General features: G+C 39.0%; 1 protein-coding gene and 1 pseudogene across 1 annotated transcript in view; one reads left to right on the forward strand and one right to left on the reverse strand.

Moving 5' to 3' along the window:
- The window catches only part of RABEP1 (rabaptin, RAB GTPase binding effector protein 1), a 134,986-nt gene that overhangs the window by 17,686 nt on the left and 99,692 nt on the right, over positions 1-17,608 (forward strand). The window contains exon 2 of the mRNA XM_058283718.2: positions 15,806-15,934. Within this exon, the coding sequence (XP_058139701.1) occupies positions 15,806-15,934 (129 nt within the window). The remainder of the gene's footprint in view (positions 1-15,805; positions 15,935-17,608) is intronic.
- LOC111761939 (U6 spliceosomal RNA) lies at positions 14,248-14,341 on the reverse strand (annotated as a pseudogene).

Below are 17,608 nucleotides of genomic sequence, written 5' to 3' on the forward strand. Positions count from 1 at the left end.
GCACGCATCAGCACTGTGCATGGGCCAGCTCCACACGGGTCAAGGAGTTCAGGGGTTTGAACCGCGGACCTCCCATGTGGTAGATGGACGCCCTAATCACTGGGCCAAGTCCGCCGCCTCCAACTATTTTTGTAGACATGTTTATTTCTCCCTTCAGTTTTGCCAAAGTTTGTTTCATGTATTTTGGGGCACCCTGGTTAGGTGCATAGATATTTATGACTGTTAATCTTCCTTGTGGATTGTTCTTTTTATTAATATATAATGGATTTCTGTATCTCATAACTTTTTTGCATTTAAAGTCTTTTTTGTCCAATATATGGTATAGCTACCCCTGCTCTTTTTTGTTTTTTTTTGCATGGAGTATCTTTTTCTAACCTTTTACTTTCAGCTGGTTTGTATCACTGGATCTAAGGAGAGTCTTCTGTAAGTGCCATATGGATGGCTCATGTTTTTTAATCCATTCTGTCAGCCTATATATTTTGATTGGGGAATTTAATCAATTGACATTCAATGATACTACTGAAAATGTATTATTTACTTTCACCATTTAATTCTTTGGTTGTCATATGTCATATCACATTTTCATCTGTCTTTTTACTCTTTTGGTTATCCTTTCTGCTATTCTTCTATACTCTCCTCCAAGCCTCTCTCTCCTGTCTTTTTCTTTCAGGCTCTAAGTCTTCCTTTAATATTTCCTGTAAAGGTGGATTCTTTTTTATGAACTCTCTTAATTTCTCTTTGTCAATATTTTATACTTACCTTTATATTTGAAGGACAGTTTTGCTGGATAAAGAATTCTTGGCTGTCAGTTTTTCTCTTTCAGTGTCCTAATTGTATTATACCTCTGTCTTCTTACCTCCATGGTTTCTGATGAGAATCCGTGCTAAGTCTTACTGGTGTCCCTTATATGTAATGGTTTGCTTCTCCCTTGCTGCTCTCAGAATTTGCTCTTTATCTTTGACATTTGACATTCTGAGTAGTAATGTATCTTGGAATAGGTCTATTCAGATTTATTCTGATTGGAGTATGCTGTGTTTCTTGAACATGTAAGTTCATTTCTTTGGTGAGTGTTGGGAAATTTTCAGCTATTATTTTCTCTTCTTGTTCTAGAACTCCCATGACATATATGTTGTTGAGTTTTGGTTGTTATTCAACTCCCTGGGCCCCTGCTCAATTTTTTTCTGTTCTTTTTTCTCTCTTTAATTTAATTTAATTTATTTTTTTCGTTTTATTTTATTTTTATTTATTTCTCTCTCCTCCCCCCCCCAGTTGTCTGTTTTCTGTGTCCATTCACTGTGTGTTATTTTGTGTCCGCTTGTATTCTTGTCAGTGGCACCAGGAATATGTGTCTGTTTTTGTTGTGTCATCTTGCTGCATCAGCTCTCTATGTATGTGGTGCCACCCTGGGCAGGCTGCACTTTTTTTGCACTGGGCGGCTTCTCTCTTCAATTTTAGCTGTTCTGCCTTCGGTATCACTTATTCTTTCTTCTATCATTTCAAGTCCACTGTTGTATGCCTCTAGTGTGTTTTTCATGTCATGTATTGTATCTTTCATTCCCATGAGCTCTTACTTTTCTATTTAGGGTTTCAAATTCTTCTTTGTGCTCGCTCAGTGTCATCTTGATGTCACTTATCTCTTTAACTATATTGTCTTTCAGCTCATTAGGTTCACTTTGGAAATTTGTGTGCATCTCATTAATTAGTTGGCTCAAATCATGCATCTCTTCTGGGGCTTTGATGTATTCATTTTCTTGGGCCATGTTTTCCATTTTCTTAGTATGGCTTGTAATTTTTTGCTGATGTCTAGGTATCTGGTTGGGATGGTAGTTTACTCAGATGCTCAATTTCTTTCTCTTTCTTAGGGATTTAGTTGCGAGAGGCTGTGTGTTACTTCTGCTCTTTTGATTCTTGGTTTGACCTGAATTGTTAGGATTGTCCCTGTTAGTTTCTCAAAACTGGGCTCTGGACCCAGTAATGGGTTGTAGACCTGCTTCCTAGGTCCTTGGGGAGGGAGGCTATAAAGGCCAGAAAGTCTCATTTATTTTTAATTTTCTCATGTGCACTTCCTTAGTCTGCCGGCAGATGTCACTTTTTGGCAGCCCTCTCAATTGAATGCCTGGTCAGAGTGCGTTATGCAATGGAGACTGGATCAGTGTGCTGGAGGTTCCTGCCTGGAGCTGAGAGCCTTGCATTCAACCTTTCTTATAGACAGTTCTCTAGCCTTCTCTGGCAGCCCCTTTCCTTTTCCTGGGAAGGAAATATTCCACTCCCCTCTGCATCCTTAAAGATCAGTCCTGGTTAGTAGAGAAGGTTGGGAGGGTTGTACCTCTTTAACCTTCGCAGGCTTCCAGGGCAAACAGTGGCATGGCCCCACTGATCTGGAAGGGCCCCTGGACACAGCAGATCAGATTCATTGATCAGAAGCTGAGTCAGCCTTAGGCTGTGTCCCTCTCTCTTCCTTTTTCTTGGGGAAAGAGGGGATCCATGGGGATCCATGGATCCCCCCCTTGGTCTGTAGCCAACTCAGAGGCTTGAGAATTCTCAAGTGTCTTTAGTGAGGGGGAGGGTACCTGCAGTAGCAGCTGCTGGTTTCAACTCACAGTTTTGCCATTGTTGCGATTCCCCTCCTTTGTCCCTCTCTCTTCTGGGTGTTATCCAACCTTCACCTGGTGTCCAAAACCCTAGAAGATCTTTTTCCAAGCCATTTCAGCCTGTCCTCTAGCTATTTTTCTGGCAGAGAAGAGAGTTGTTTGTCTGTCTAGTCACTATCTCTAAATGCATTTTAATTTTCAGACAACCTACATGTTTTTCTTTAAAACAATGCCTCCACTCCAAATAAATGAATATCAGAGTAGCTGATGAGTTCAAAATGGCATCAGTCCATGTAAGTCCTGGTATGGTGTGGATGAAAGTAGCAACCAGTTCTGATGACAGGCGATAGGTCCAAAGTAATTGCCAAGTTTGTTACTATAAAAACAAGGAAGACTCAAACTTTTTTTCCCAATATACAAATACTCAACATTTTCTAGGTTTCATATGTATTTCCTTCTTCAATCTGGGCCGCCACAAAGAAAGTACAGGGAATTTTCTCTTTTGCGTCCTAGTGCAAACCATTGTATATTTTCTTTAGAGAGATGTCTATTCAAGTCTTTTGCCAATTAAAAAAAATTGCCTTGTTTTTAAAATGTTTTAAGTAGAAGGATATCTTTACATATTCTGGATATTAAACAATCAGATATGTGGTTCCAAATATTTTCTCCCATTGTTTAGGTTGTCTTTGTAGTTTCATGATAAAGTCCTTTGAGGCACAAAAGTTTTTAATTTTGTTGAGGACCCATTTATTTTTTTCTTTTGTTGCTTGTGCTTTGGGTAGTCCAAGAAATGATAGCCTAACAGGGTTTGGAGGATGCTTCCCTATATTTTCTTATAGCAATGTTTTGCAGTTTTCTGTGTAGAATTCCTTTACATCTTCGGTTATATTTGTTCCTAGATATTTGATTCTCTTAGGTACTGTTGGGAAGGGAATTTTTTTCTTGATTTCTTCTTCCAGTTGTTCATTGCTTGTATATAGAAACACTGCCAGTTTCGGGGTGTTGATTTTGTATCCCACCACTTTGCTGAATTCATTTATTTAGCTCTAGCAACTTTGTTATGGATTTTTCAGGAATTTCTGTATATAGGGTCATAGCATCTGCAAATAGGGAATGTTTTACTTCTTCCTTTCCAATTTGGGTCCCTTTTATTTCTTTTTCTTGTTTAATTGTTCTGGCAGAATGTCTAGTACAGTGTCGAATAATAGTGGTGACAGAGTGCATCCTTGTCTTGTTCCTGATCTTAGAGGGAAAGCTTTCAATCTTTCACCATTAAGTAGGATGTTAGCTTAGGGCCTTTCATATACGTCCTTTACATTTTGAGAAAGTTTCCTTCTATTCCTAGCGTTCTTAATGTTTTTATCAAGAAAGGATGCTGCCTGAGGCATGCCTCTAAGGAATATGAATGTGTCCATTTGGTCATGGGGTGTTGTTTTGGTGGCTGGAGACCCACACAATAACCAAAGGAATATTGAATTCCCCACCCCCTTTGTTTTTGCATTTGCTGTGTGTTGTCTTCCTTGTTTCTTTGTAGGAGGCGCCAGGAGCCGAACCCAAACACAGGACCTCCGATGTGGGAGGGAGGTGCCTGATGGCTTGATCCACCTCTGCTCCCTGCTTTGTTGTGTCTCGTTGTTCCTCTCTGCATCTCTTGTTGCGTCATCTTGTCGTGTCAGCTGGCTGTGCCTGCCTTGTTGCCCCAGTTCACTGTCTTATTTAGGAGGCACCGGGAACCTCTGCTTCCCACTTTGTTGTGTCTCTCATTTTGTTCGCTCTTCTTGTATCTTGTGTTGGCTTGCTGTGCTTGCCTGTTGCTCTAGCCTGCTGTCTTCTTTAGGAGGCAGCAGGATCTGAACCAGTGACCTCCTATGTGGTAGGTGGGAGCCAGTCCTTTGAGTCACATCTGCTTCCCAGTTTGCTAATATTTTATTGAGGATTTTTGCATCTATGTTCATAAGATATATTGGTCTGTAGTTTTCTTTTCTCGTTAAATCTTGATCTGGTTTTAGTACGAGGCTGATGTTGGCCTCATAGAATGAGTCAGGGTATGTTCCCTCCTCTTCAGTTTCTTTGGAAGAGTTTGAGCAGAATTGGAGTTAAGACTTCTTGGAATGTTTGGTAGAATTCCCCTATGAAGCCTTCTGGTCCTAGGCTTTTCTTTGTTAGGTAGGAGGGTTTTAGATTACCTCTTTACTAGTAATTGGTTTGAGATTTTCTATTTCTTCTTCTTTTTTTTTTTTTAAAATTCAGTGTTTTTTCATTTCCAAGATTTCTAAAATTAGTTGTTCTTGTTTTGTTTTTAGGAGATATTGGGGATGGAACCTGGTACCTTGTACATGCGAGGCAGGCACTCAACACTGAGTTGCACCTGCTCCAATCTGTTTCTTCTTGAGTCAGTGTAGGTAATTTGTGTGTTTCTAAGAATTTGTCCATTTCATCTATGGTATTCTAATTTATTGGCAAACATTTGTTCATAGTATTCTCTTAAAATCATTTTTATTTCAGTGGGGTTGGTAGTAATGTTCACCTGTTCATTTCTGATTTTTGTTATTATTTATATCCTCTTTTTTTCTTTACCAGTCTAGCTAAAGGTGCGTCAACTGTATTGATCTTTTCAAAGAATCAACTTTTGTTCTTCCGTTTTTTTTAGGAGTACCGGGGATTGAACCCCTGTGAAGAAGGTGCTCAACCACCGAGCCACACCTGCTCCCCAAAGAACCAGCTTTTGGTTTTGTTGATTCTATTGTTTCTTCTGTTTCATTTACTTCCATTCTAATCTTTGTTATTTCCTTCCTTCTGCTTGCTTTGAGTTTAATTTGCTCATTTTTTTCTAGTTCTTCCAATTTGGAGATTAGGTCCCTGATTTGAAAACTTTTTTAATGTGAGCATTTAGAGCTATAAATTTCCTTTTTGGCACTGCCTTTGCTGCATTCCTTAACTTAATTTACTGAGATTTGTTTTGTGACCCAACATGTGTTCTGTCCTGGAGGATCATCCATGTGCACTTGAAAAGAAAGTATGTTCTGTTTTTTTATTTTTTGGGTGCAGTATTCTGTATATGTCTTTTATATCTAGTTGGTTTAAGATATCATTCAAATCCTATACTTTCTTATTGATACTCTGGCTAGATGTTCTGTCCATTACTGAGTGGTGTGTTAAAATTCCCTACTATTAATGTCGAACTGTTTCCACCTTCAAATCTGTTAGTATTTTCTTCATATATTTTCGGAGTCTGCTGTTAGGTGCATATTTAATTATAACTGTTAAATCTTCCTGTTGAATTGTCCCCTTTTCAGTGTATAATGACCATCTTTGTCCTTTGTAACTTTTTGATTTAAAGTCTATTTTGTCCCATATTAGTATTCCTGCCCCAGCTCTCCTTTGGTTACTACTTGCATGTTGTAGCAGTTTGATATAATTGATGAATTCCAAAAAAAAATACTGGATTATGCTTGTAATCTGATCTGTACCTGGGCATGATTGAGTTATGATTAGGGCATTGAGTCCCCACCCACTAAGAGGTGGTGAAGATAAAAGGCATGGCAAAGAAGAGAGTTGAGGGCCTTTAAATGTTGGAGTTTTAATTTTGGAATTTGATGCTGAAGACTTAAACTGGAGCCCTGGGAAGTCAGCATGCAGAGGAAAGAGAAGCCAGCCCTAGGAAGGAAGGAACCTTGAAGCCAGAGTAAAGCAAGCCCCAGGAACATAGGAACCCAGGAAGCCTGAACCCTTGCAGATGTTGGCAGCCATCTTGCTCCAAATAGACTTTGTTGAGGGAAGTAATTTATGCTTTATGGCTTGGTATCTGTAAGCTCCTACCCCAAATAAATACCCTTTATGAAAACCAACCAGTTTCTGGTAGTTTGCAATAGCATCCCTTTGGCTGACTAGTACACCAGCTTTACTTCAATAGCATGTACATATGCTTTTCCTATTCCCCTTTGTTCTCCCATCATGTTTTTGTACTTGTTACCACTCATATCTTAGTACATTGTAGGTCCAAAATCATAGATTTATTATTATTTTCTATACATTTGCATTTTAGCACCTGTAGGAAGTAAGAAGTGGAGATACCTACCAAATAACACCGTACAATAATGCTGGCATTTATAATTATGCAAAGTACCCAAATTTACTGTGGGTCTTTGCTTCTTTACGCAACTTTGAATCATTGCCTAGTGTCCTTCCCTTTCAGTTTGAAGAACTCTTTTTAGCATTGCTTATAGGGCAGGTCTAGTGGTGATGAGTTCCCTTAGCTTTTGTTTATCTGAGAATGTTTTAATCTCCCTTCATTTTTTATTGTAACTTTAGTTAAGTAGGTAATCAAAAAAAAATTTTTTTTTTTGAGTTACTGGGGCCATCTCCCTCATTTTTGAAAGAGAATCTTGCAGGATATAAAACTCTTAGCTGGCATTTGTTTTCTTTTATCACTCATTTCAACCCCCCTGCCTTCTTGCCTCTATCATTTCTGATGAGAAATCCACATTCAGTCTAATTTGGACTCCCTCATTAAAAAAAAAGAAATTAATTTCTAAAAATATATATGTATGATGAGGTGTGTATTTCTTCATGTTTATCCTGTTTAGTGTTACCTAAGCTTCTTGAATGTGCATATTCATGTCTTTTGCAAAGTTTGGGAAGTGCTCTCTCATTTTTTTTGCCTATTCCTTCTGCCCCTTTCTTTCTTCTGGGACTCCCATAATGCATATATTGGTATACTTAATATTGTCCCATAGCTTTCTTTTTTTTTTTTTTTAAATGGTAACAACTTTTATTTTTATTTTTATGTATGTATGTATGTATTTATTTTTTATTTATTTCTCTCCCCTTCCCGCCCCACCCCCAGTTGTCTGCTCTCTGTGTCCATTCGTTTTGTGTTCTTCTGTGACCACTTCTATCCTTATCAGCGGCACCGGGAATCTGTGTTTCTTTTTGTTGCATCATCTTGTTGTGTCAGCTCTCCGTGTGTGCGGCGCCATTCCTGGGCAGGCTGCACTGTCTTTTGTGCTTGGTGGCTCTCCTTATGGGACGCACTGCTTGCGCGTGGGGCTCCCCTACACAGGGGACACCCCTGCGTGGCACGGTACTCCTTGCGCGCATCAGCACTGCGCATAGGCCAGCTCCACACGGGTCAAGGAGGTCTGGGGTTTGAACCATGGATCTCCCATGTGGTAGGTGGACGCCCTATCCATTGGGCCACGTCCGCTTCCCTCCCATAGCTTTCTTAGGCTATTTTTGCTTTTTTTCCCCTTCCCCTGCCCTCGCCTCCACCCTGCTGTTTTTGCTGTCTGTGTCCATTCACTGTATGATCTTCTGTATCTATTTCTCTCTCTTTTGTCTTCTCTTCTCTAGGAGTCGAATCTGGGATTCGATCCTGGGGTCCTATGATGTGGAAAGAAGTTCCCTGTCAATTGCACCACCTCAGTTCCTGGTCTCTGTTGCGCTTCATCTCCACTCTCCCCCTCGTCTCCCTTTTGTTGTGTCATCATTTTGGTGCAGTGACTCACTTGTGTGGGCACTGGATTACCGCACAGGCACTCGGTGTGCTGCGCGGGCATTCATGTGGGCACTTGGCTCACTGTGTGGGTGCTCGGCTCGCCATGCAGGCACTGGATTGCCACACAGGCACACTTTCTCTTCTTTTTTACCAGGAGGCTCCAGGGATCAAACCTGGGTTCTCTCATATGCTAGGCGGAGACCTTATCACTTGAGCCACATCCAATTCCCTATTTTTGCTTTTAATGTGCATTTTTTCTTTCTGCCTTTCCGTGTAACTCATTTCAGGTGTCTTGTCTTCAAGATCGCTGAATCTTTGTTCTCCCAGCTCCAATCTGCTCTTGAAAACTCTCCTGGGCATTTTTCATTTCAGTTAGTGTGGTTAACTCCAGTAGTTCTGTTTGGTTCCTTTTAAAGATTTCTCTTTCTTAGACTTTCATATTGCCCATTCACTGCTTATTCTGACATCTTTTAGTTCTTTCTCTGTACTTTCCTTCATTTTCTTGTGCATTTTTAAGATCATTTTTCAAAAGATGTTGTTCAGTATGTCTGCATTCTCTTCTTCTTCATTGGTGTTTGCTATATTTTTATCCTTCTCCTTTGGATGTGCCATCATTTACTGTTTCTTTATTTTTCTTTTACTCTTTTTTGTACACTGTATATTTTAATATTTAAAAAATTTAACTCTGGGATTTATTCCCTGGGATGTCTGTTTCTTGGCATTGTAACTAGCTGGTGATAAGACAGAGATTTTCTTGAGCTTCAGTCCTCCTATCAGGAAGTTCTGCCCAAGGCAAATGTAGAGTTTTCCCTCTTTTTCTGGGTCTGTCTTGTTCTTGCTTTTGCTTGTGTTTTGTTTTGGATTTCCCCTGTTTACAGGAATTTGTCCCTCTCTGTTTCCAAGGAGACATATCTCCCCCTCCTGGGTGTTTGAAGTCAGCAGGCCTTTGTCTCAGACTGTCCACCTCTATAGTTTTTTATACTTCTTAGTTGTCTCTAGCTTCTTTTGCCTAGAAGGCAGATTCTTGGAGGAAGGTCACCCTGGAGAAGACTTTACCAAGTCAGGCTTTCCCAGCCAAAACAATGCCAGGGACCCGTGAAGAGGGAACAGCAGACCGGCTCCAGAAGGAGTGGATCAGGAAGGGTACCAAAAACTTCTCAACAGCTCCTCAAAGCTGAGGTTTCCTGACCTGCCCAGCAAATGTAGTCCTTCAGCTAACTGTCCCTGGCAGCCCTGAGGAAGTGCTGTTATTTAAATCTCCATCGCCTCTGCTCCTTTCTGAGAATAATGAAACAGTTGCTGCTGCTGACATTGTCTGGGGCTGGTTGAAACAATAGCTGCCCTTAGAGTTGGGCCTCAAGCAAACTGAATTCAGTAATCAAAAGCCATGTTCAGTGATCAGCTGCTGCCCCTGTTCTTGGGGAAGAGGGTTTTTATGTCCCTTTCTGTCACCAGTTAGCTAGTCAATGACTGGACCCCAAGGTGGCCTGCTGCAAGAGTGGGAGATGGGCTCTTGTAGCCACTGTATGGAGAGAGCAATTTACTGTTTGTTTTCTTTGTTTGTTTGTTAGTTTTTACTGTTATCAGCCTCTTTCTTCAGCTCTTTTCTGGATGCTGTTCAGTGTTCTTCTGGCTCCTGGAGTTTCAAAATAGTTGTTTCAGATAGTTCTTGCCTGTTTCATAGTTGTTTGGATGGGAGGACTGCGTCCTCTAGCTCCCTATTCCGCCATCTTTGCTGGAACTACTCTCGAAAGATTTACTTCTTCCTTTCTAATTTGGATGCCTTCTATTTGCTTTTCTTGCCTAATTGCTATCATTGGAACGTCCAGTACAATGTTGAATAACAGTGGTGATCCTGGGCATAGGTCAAACTATTTGCCCTACAATTGTATTTATATAATTGAAGCTTGAGTTGGAACACAAGTTTCCCCTATTCCAAAATTGTAGTTTGCTTTATATTTGAATTTTAGTGAGACGTTTGACTACAATGTTGATGAAATCATAAATAAGATGAAGAAATGTGATTTGATACTGAGGATGGTTGGAATGAGTTTGTAGTGAATTAAACATTCTTTCTAATCTATTACTATCAGCCTGTACTGAGATTTTAGGTTAAGTGCCCGAAGGCTTCCCTCTTTAGTCCTTACTTCTCACTTTGTAAAAATTCAGCACCTTGTCTAAAACTGAACCAAGTATAGACTGGAGGGAGGCTTGACTTACTGTGAGAAGCCTTTAAGGACAGTGTTAAATTACATTAATCTTATAGGCTATCAGTAATAATGTGGGTTGGGAACCAAAAAAGGCTATTGTGTATTTACACTACATTATTAAGAGTGTAGTCCCCAGAAGAAAGGAGATACTCTTTCCACTAGACCCTGTGCTAACATTCTCAGGATCAGAGTATCGTGTCTGATGTAGAATTTTGACCAACTGTATTACAAAGGGGAGAGCAACTGGGATAACGGAAATTCCCAAGTGCCATATTTATTTGATCTATTATTGTAATGTGATTGGAAATGTTAACCCAGTTACCTGTATGTGGACTGATATTTGTCTGTGATGAGTGTTCTCTAGATTAGTAATCACTGCCAGCTCCACTCACTCTTACTCTCTCCTTTAACATCCCTTCCATTGATACATGCCAAGTTTATAGACTTATTTAAGTAGTCTAAACAAAGCATAATTTGGTGGGTAGATTTACTATAATCTTTTTAATAATTAAGAGGCTGGAGGTGATGAGATTTAGAGCACAGATTGAAGGAGGCTTGCTAAGTAAAAGGACACTTCTGAAACAGAAGAGGTTATATGTTTTAGGAAATTTATCCATTTTAGCAAATTGTTAGTCCTGGGAAAATCTAATGTGTTTAATTAATTAATTAATTTCTCCCCAGCCCCTTGTTGTTTGTATTTACTGTGTCTGTTCATCTTCCTTGTTTCTTTAGGAGGCACCAGGAACTGAACCTGGGACCTCTGGTGTGGGAGGGAAGCACCAAATCCCTTGAGCAACCTCTGTTCCCTGCTTTGTTATGTCTCTCATTACGTTTTTTCTTCTTGTGTCTCTTGTTGTGTCAACTTGCCATATCTGCCCATTGCGCCAGCTCACTATCTTCTTTAGGAAGCACGGGAATTGAATCAGGGACCTCCCATGTGGTAGGCAGGAGCTTAATTGCTTGAGCCACATCTGTTCCCCAAGTGTGTTTAAAAAATGATAATTTTTGTCTGTTAAAATAGTTTAAGATCATTGAATAAATTATGGGTACTTTTTATGAGCAAAATGAGTCAATAAAACAAGATTATGACCATTAAAGCAAAAAAAAACCCCACCTCATTACCTTTCAATTTAAATCCAATTAACATAATTTATCCTCTAATTACCTTTTGATTCAGAGAGGCAATCACTCTGAATATAATTTGGCATATTCTTTTTTTTTTTTGCTAAAACCAGTTTTATTTTTTATTAGAAAAGTTATGCGTTTACAAAACAATCATGCATAAAATACAGGATTCCCATATATAAACACCTTGCATTGGTGTGGTACATTTGTTATAATTGCTGAAAGCTCATTTTTATTGTTTTACTATTAACTGTAGTCCATGGTTTAACTTAGGATTCACTGTATAGTGCAGTTCAGTGGATTTAAAAAAAAAAAGTTTTTTATTCTATTACCATATATACAACCTAATATTTCCCCTTTTAACCACATTCAGATATATGTATCAGTGCTGTTAATTATGTTCACAGTGTTAGGCTACCCTCACTATCATCACTACCATCCACTACCAAAACATTTCCATTTTTCCAAATAGGAACTCTATAGCTCATTTTGTGCTATGTATAATTTTGTATTTTCTTTTAACATAATTTATCTGGCTTGATATTATTCCATTGAATGGTTGTATCTAATAGTCATAGTTCAATTTAAAATCCAGTGATACACAAGTTTAAGGCCTTGAGTTTCAGGACGTGCTCAGATTCTTTTGTTCTACTGGGATTATGTAATGTTGTGTATTGCTTGAAATATACATTTTCTTTGACCTCAAACACTTTGAACAAAAATATTCTGGTTGTAGTGAAATTTGACATTTTTTCCCTTCCCCATTGCTTATGTGTCATCACATTTTTTTTTATTTAAAGATTTATTTTTTGTTTCTCTCCCTTTCCCCCTCACCGTTGTCTGCTCTCTCTGTGTTCTTCTGTGTCTGCTTGCATTCTTGTCAGTGGAACCAGGGATCTATGTCTCTTTCTGTTGCATCATCTCGCTGCGTCTGCTCTCCATGTGTGCGGCGCCCCTCCTGGGCAGGCTGTTCTTTCTTCGTGTGGGGTGGCTCTCCTTGTGGGGTGCACTCCTTGCTCGTGGGGCTGCCCTATGCGGAGGACATGCCTGCATGGCACAGCACTCCTTGTGCGCGTGGCAGCACTGTGTGTGGGCAAGCTCATCACATGGATCAAGAGGCGACCCTGGGTTTGAAACTTGGACCTCCCACGTGGTAGGTGGATGCTCTATCAGTTGAGCCAAATCTGCTTCCCATCATCAAATTTCGTAAAAAATTGTTTTTTTGTTAGAAGGACACAAAAATGATATTACACATTCCTCGATTCATTCAAAATCATGGGAGGAAATATATCTCAGAATTATTTGGTCTTTCCTTCATTTATTTGCCATATTCTTTTTTCCTTCTTTCTGTACTGCTGTTGCTTAATTCAGACATTTTGAGTAAGTGATATGATAGTAATTTTTCCCATTGGATGTCAAGCATTAAAATTAGCCATTGCATAAGATAGTGTCCCCCTTTTTCCTGTTACTCAAATGAAGGTACTGTTATATGGAATGTGTGTAATGGTTAATGAAGGCTGGTATATTGTAAGAGATCTTGGCTGATAAATTACGGAAGGCCTAATATTGTTGAAGGCTGGCATTAATGGTAATTAATTCCATGATGCTGTGAAGATAACATGGTAATAGGAAAGGGTATGAGCTGGAATTCTAAGCATGGAATTGAGTCAGAATCATGAGGTTTGAAGTGCCTTCTGTTTTTTTCTGGCCATATACAAAGTCACTTGATAATTTGCCTTTTTTCTTTATTTATTAAGTAAATGTCACTATTTTAATAATAACACCTAACATCAATTTTTTTTCTATATGCCAGGCTAAGTACTTTTTTACAGGAACGATTAGCTAATTATTGTGAACTGGTAGTTATTGTGTTGAAAAATAATATAGCATTTTGTGTGTGAGAGCTATTTTCAGTTTGATTTGTGGCTGGTTGTTAACACATTAGGATGTATCTCTTTGTAAACTTTCCTCTCTTAACAGGGTATATTGATTTTTCTAGATATAGCAATAAAGGTAGAATTGCAATACATTAGCAGTACTTGAGGTGGATTTTTAATTTTTATTCAAAACAAAACAATGTGAAAATAAGGGAGTTAGGAAATCTCAAAGGGATCACAATTCTTGGAATTAAAAATTGTCCTGAAGCCTGGAGAGAGCCAGCCGGCCTCTGGGTGTGGACTGAGTCTGAGCTGTGGGTCCAAGCCAAGATAGGGCTGAGGAGTAGTGCACAAACACTTCATCTTGGCTGCAGTTTTCAAGACTGCATTTCAATTTTTATTGATTCATTAACCTCAGTTCCTAAATATAATGCTGAACAGCAGGGGCTGTGTGTGTTTGTGTTTGTGTGTGTGTTGGTGGAAGGTCAGAGTGAGGTGAGGAGGTAATTGTTAGGGAAAGTGAAGAAGAGAGAGATCTTCCTTTTTCTCCTTCATGATTCCCTCAGGCCCTTCCTTACCTTTTGTGGTGATCAATAGCGACCAGTAATGTTAAGGTGTTAAGTGGAAAAGTTGTTTAAATTTTTTTTAACAAATTGGATTTGCACAATAAAAATACCAGCAAAAATAAATAGCACGAAGAGCAAGTTGTTTTATCTATGGTGATAGTGTTTTTGGTTTTTTTTACCTCATAATTATCCTTGAAGATTTCAAACGATAAATGAGATGAATGCGCATTTCCCCGCTCCAGTGGATTCCTCCATCCCTTTTTCTTCAAAGGTTATCACACGTTCACATGGTCACATATCAATCTTTGCTTTGATGTGAAGACTGTAGATATTTGCTCCTTAAAATGCCTGCATAGTCTTTTTTTTTTTAATGTTTCACACAAAAATATGGAATGTTTCACAAATTTGTGTGTCATCCTTGTGCAGGGGCCATGCTATTCTTCTCTGTATTGTTCCAATGTGCTGAAGCAAGCACATTGTGTAATTTTTAAAAAAGACTTGCATGTATTATGTATGAGAATTTAAATATGGTTAATATGACTCTTTGAATCAGTGGAAAATTGATTGGCTATTCACCACTTGGTAGTAGGACAGCAGAGAATGCTCTACGCAAAATGGTTCCAACCTCAAATATATATAAATTTCAGGTAGATTCAAGTTGGTAATTAAGAAAAAAATTCCAGAAGATGCATGTTCTTAATAACATGGAACTCTGAGCAGCAGCCATTTCCACTTTCTACCATGGATTGCCTTGATATTGTTAAATCTGGGGATTTAACAGAGGCTAGTCTGGGAATGTCATGGGAATGAAGAAATACTGGTTGTAGTGCATTATTTTATGTCAGAGGATTATTTCAAAGTTCTCATTTTAGAGAACTTTGAAAACCATATGGAAGAAATAAATCATCCATAATTCTGTTATCCATAGATAAATCATTGGTGTAATCCCTGCCCCCTCTCAGCCCCTGTTTTTCTCCTATGCATTATAAAATCTCAGTTAAATTGAGTAATGGGTTGGACAGGGGAGGGCCAAAGGCCTTCAGAGGTAATCTCAGATCAGGTTAAAGGTGTAGGCAAATCATTACCCGGGGTAGTTTGTAGTAGGAAACTATGCTGAAAACCAGATAATTGCTCAGTTATTGAGAATTCATACAGAATACAATTCTATGTCCTTTTTATATGAATGGGTTTTTGATCATGATTTTAGCAAATGGTAATGGATCATTTTGAAATTGGACTGTTAGGTTAGGCTGGTATGGCTGCTCTAATCAGGGAACCCATTAGATTTTGTGTGTGTGTGTGTGTGTGTGTATGTGTGTGTGTGTGAGGTACCAGAACCAGGGATTAGACCCTGGACGTTGTATGTGAGAAGCCGGCCCTCAACCACTGAGCCACATTGGCTCCCCTGAATTGGTTCTTTTGTTTGTTTGCTTGTTGTTTGTTTTTAGAAGGTACCAGGAATCAAACCTGGGACCTTCCATGTGGGAAGCAGGCACTTAACTGCTTGAGCCACATCCGCTCCCCTAGATTTTAATCTTAACATTAGAAACAGAAGCTAGAACCATTGGCAGTGGTTCAATTGTAAATAGCTATATTTACAAATAAAGAGCTCAAATAATCCAATATTTAACAAGTCCAGAAGTAGACTGACATTCTGTCAGTTATACAAAGAAATTCTAGAAGCTCTCTTTTGGGAAATTGCCTTATGTGATTCTTATTACATATGCTGTTTCACTTTACATGACTCATTCACGGTTTGTATATTAAGTCTAGTAGCAGTAGCTTACTTTTTTTTTCAATCAGAATTTCCTAGAATATATTTGATTTTTGCAGGAAGTTTGACTACTTGTTTCATAAATAGAAATATGTGCAATTAAATAATAATTTATTACTGTAACTTAATTTACAAAATAAGTTAACTAGTATTTTACTTTTCCAGCTTCTCTTCAGCAACGGGTAGCAGAATTGGAAAAAATTAATGCAGAATTTTTACGTGCACAGCAGCAGCTTGAGCAAGAATTTAATCAAAAGAGAGCAAAATTTAAGGAGTTATATTTGGCTAAAGAGGGTAAGTTCATAAGTATCCCCTCCTCCCCTCCCACACACACATACTAAAACTGTCTTAAAATGTCAGATTTCTTGGTAGTCCAGTGTTAATTTTATCACTAGATAAACCTTGATTTTGTTTGTACTTAAATTATATAATAAAAGAACACTTGTTAGAGGCTAGGTATAAGAGTGGAATTGATTTGCACGTACGAAGTTCTGGGTTCAATCCCCAGTACCTCCTAAAAAAAAAAAGGAATTGAAAATCAAGTTGAAAAATATTTTATTCAGATTTTTCCTTGTCTTTTGACTTTAATGTTGATTTTTAATGTAGTAGGCCACGTAGTCCTGGGACACGGAACTATCAGCACTCTTAGAGACAGTCCTGGGCAAACCAGGATGCTTGGTTACTCCAATAATAGCTTTAGTCATGTCATATTAAAACTGATATTTCATGGAATTAATTCAACAAATGTTCATTTATTTATCAGATATTTGTTTAATACCTACTATGAGGCAGACATTATATTTAGGTGCTGGAAATGTGGAGCAAGTCACCATCTTAAAATTTTTTTTTTTTTAAAGATTTATTTATTTAATTTCCCCCCCTCCCCTGGTTGTCTGTTCTTGGTGTCTATTTGCTGCGTCTTGTTTCTTTGTCCGCTTCTGTTGTCGCAGCGGCACGGGAAGTGTGGGTGGTGCCATTCCTGGGCAGGCTGCTCTTTCTTTTCACGCTGGGCGGCTTTCCTCACGGGCGCACTCCTTGCGCGTGGGGCTCCCCCACGTGGGGGACACCCTTGCGTGGCACGGCACTCCTTGCGCGCATCAGCACTGCGCATGGCCAGCTCCACACGGGTCAAGGAGGCCCGGGGTTTGAACCGCGGACCTCCCATATGGTAGACGGACGCCCTAACCACTGGGCCAAAGTCCGTTTCCCAAAATTTTTTTTATTTTCCTCAAATGCACCTCAATTTTAATTAGTTCTTCCATACACATAAAGTAGAACTAAAGTAAATTGAAGTCAGCAAAGCATTCAAACTATACAGATAACTACTGCTATCATTGTAGGAAGGAAAGATCCAAGAAGGAAAAAAATTATATCATAGAACTTGTGGGTCATCAAAACCTAGTCTGCCCTGGCATACAGTAGTTTTCGCAGCCTGCTGCATAGTGATCCTAAATTACTAGCAAGAAAGAAGAGTGCTAGAATGATTTTTATGGCTAACTTGACTCCATGTCATAATTATTCTCCATTCTAGCATTCTCAAGAGAATTCCAACTATAATACAGGCAAAATTATACAGCCACATCTGAATGTTTCATTTCTTGATCCATTCTGAACTCTCTCATGTTGATTGCTTCCTAGCTCTCTTTCAATTGGATAAGATTGGTTGAGGTAGAGATATATCAGTTTTACCATCCTCTCAAACATTTCTTTCCACTGAGATAACAATGTCCTTATTCCACTCTTCCAGTAGGGAAAGTTATTTCTCTTTTCCCTTATATTCTTTCCCTCTCTTGCTGTTAGAGTAGATCTTTTGATAGAGAGGAAAGGATTTGGGTACCAGGGTTGAGAGTCAAGTTGCTCAGGTTCTTTATTAAAATTTCTGAGGAGAAAGGATGAGAGGCCAGTGGAGTCTTTCTGGGAATTTTCTTCTGTAGACATCTGGGAAGACATCTGGGTCAAGGTTAGGTT

The sequence above is a fragment of the Dasypus novemcinctus genome, chromosome 21, assembly GCF_030445035.2.
Source record: "Dasypus novemcinctus isolate mDasNov1 chromosome 21, mDasNov1.1.hap2, whole genome shotgun sequence".
In the NCBI taxonomy this organism is placed as follows: Eukaryota; Metazoa; Chordata; class Mammalia; order Cingulata; family Dasypodidae; genus Dasypus; species Dasypus novemcinctus.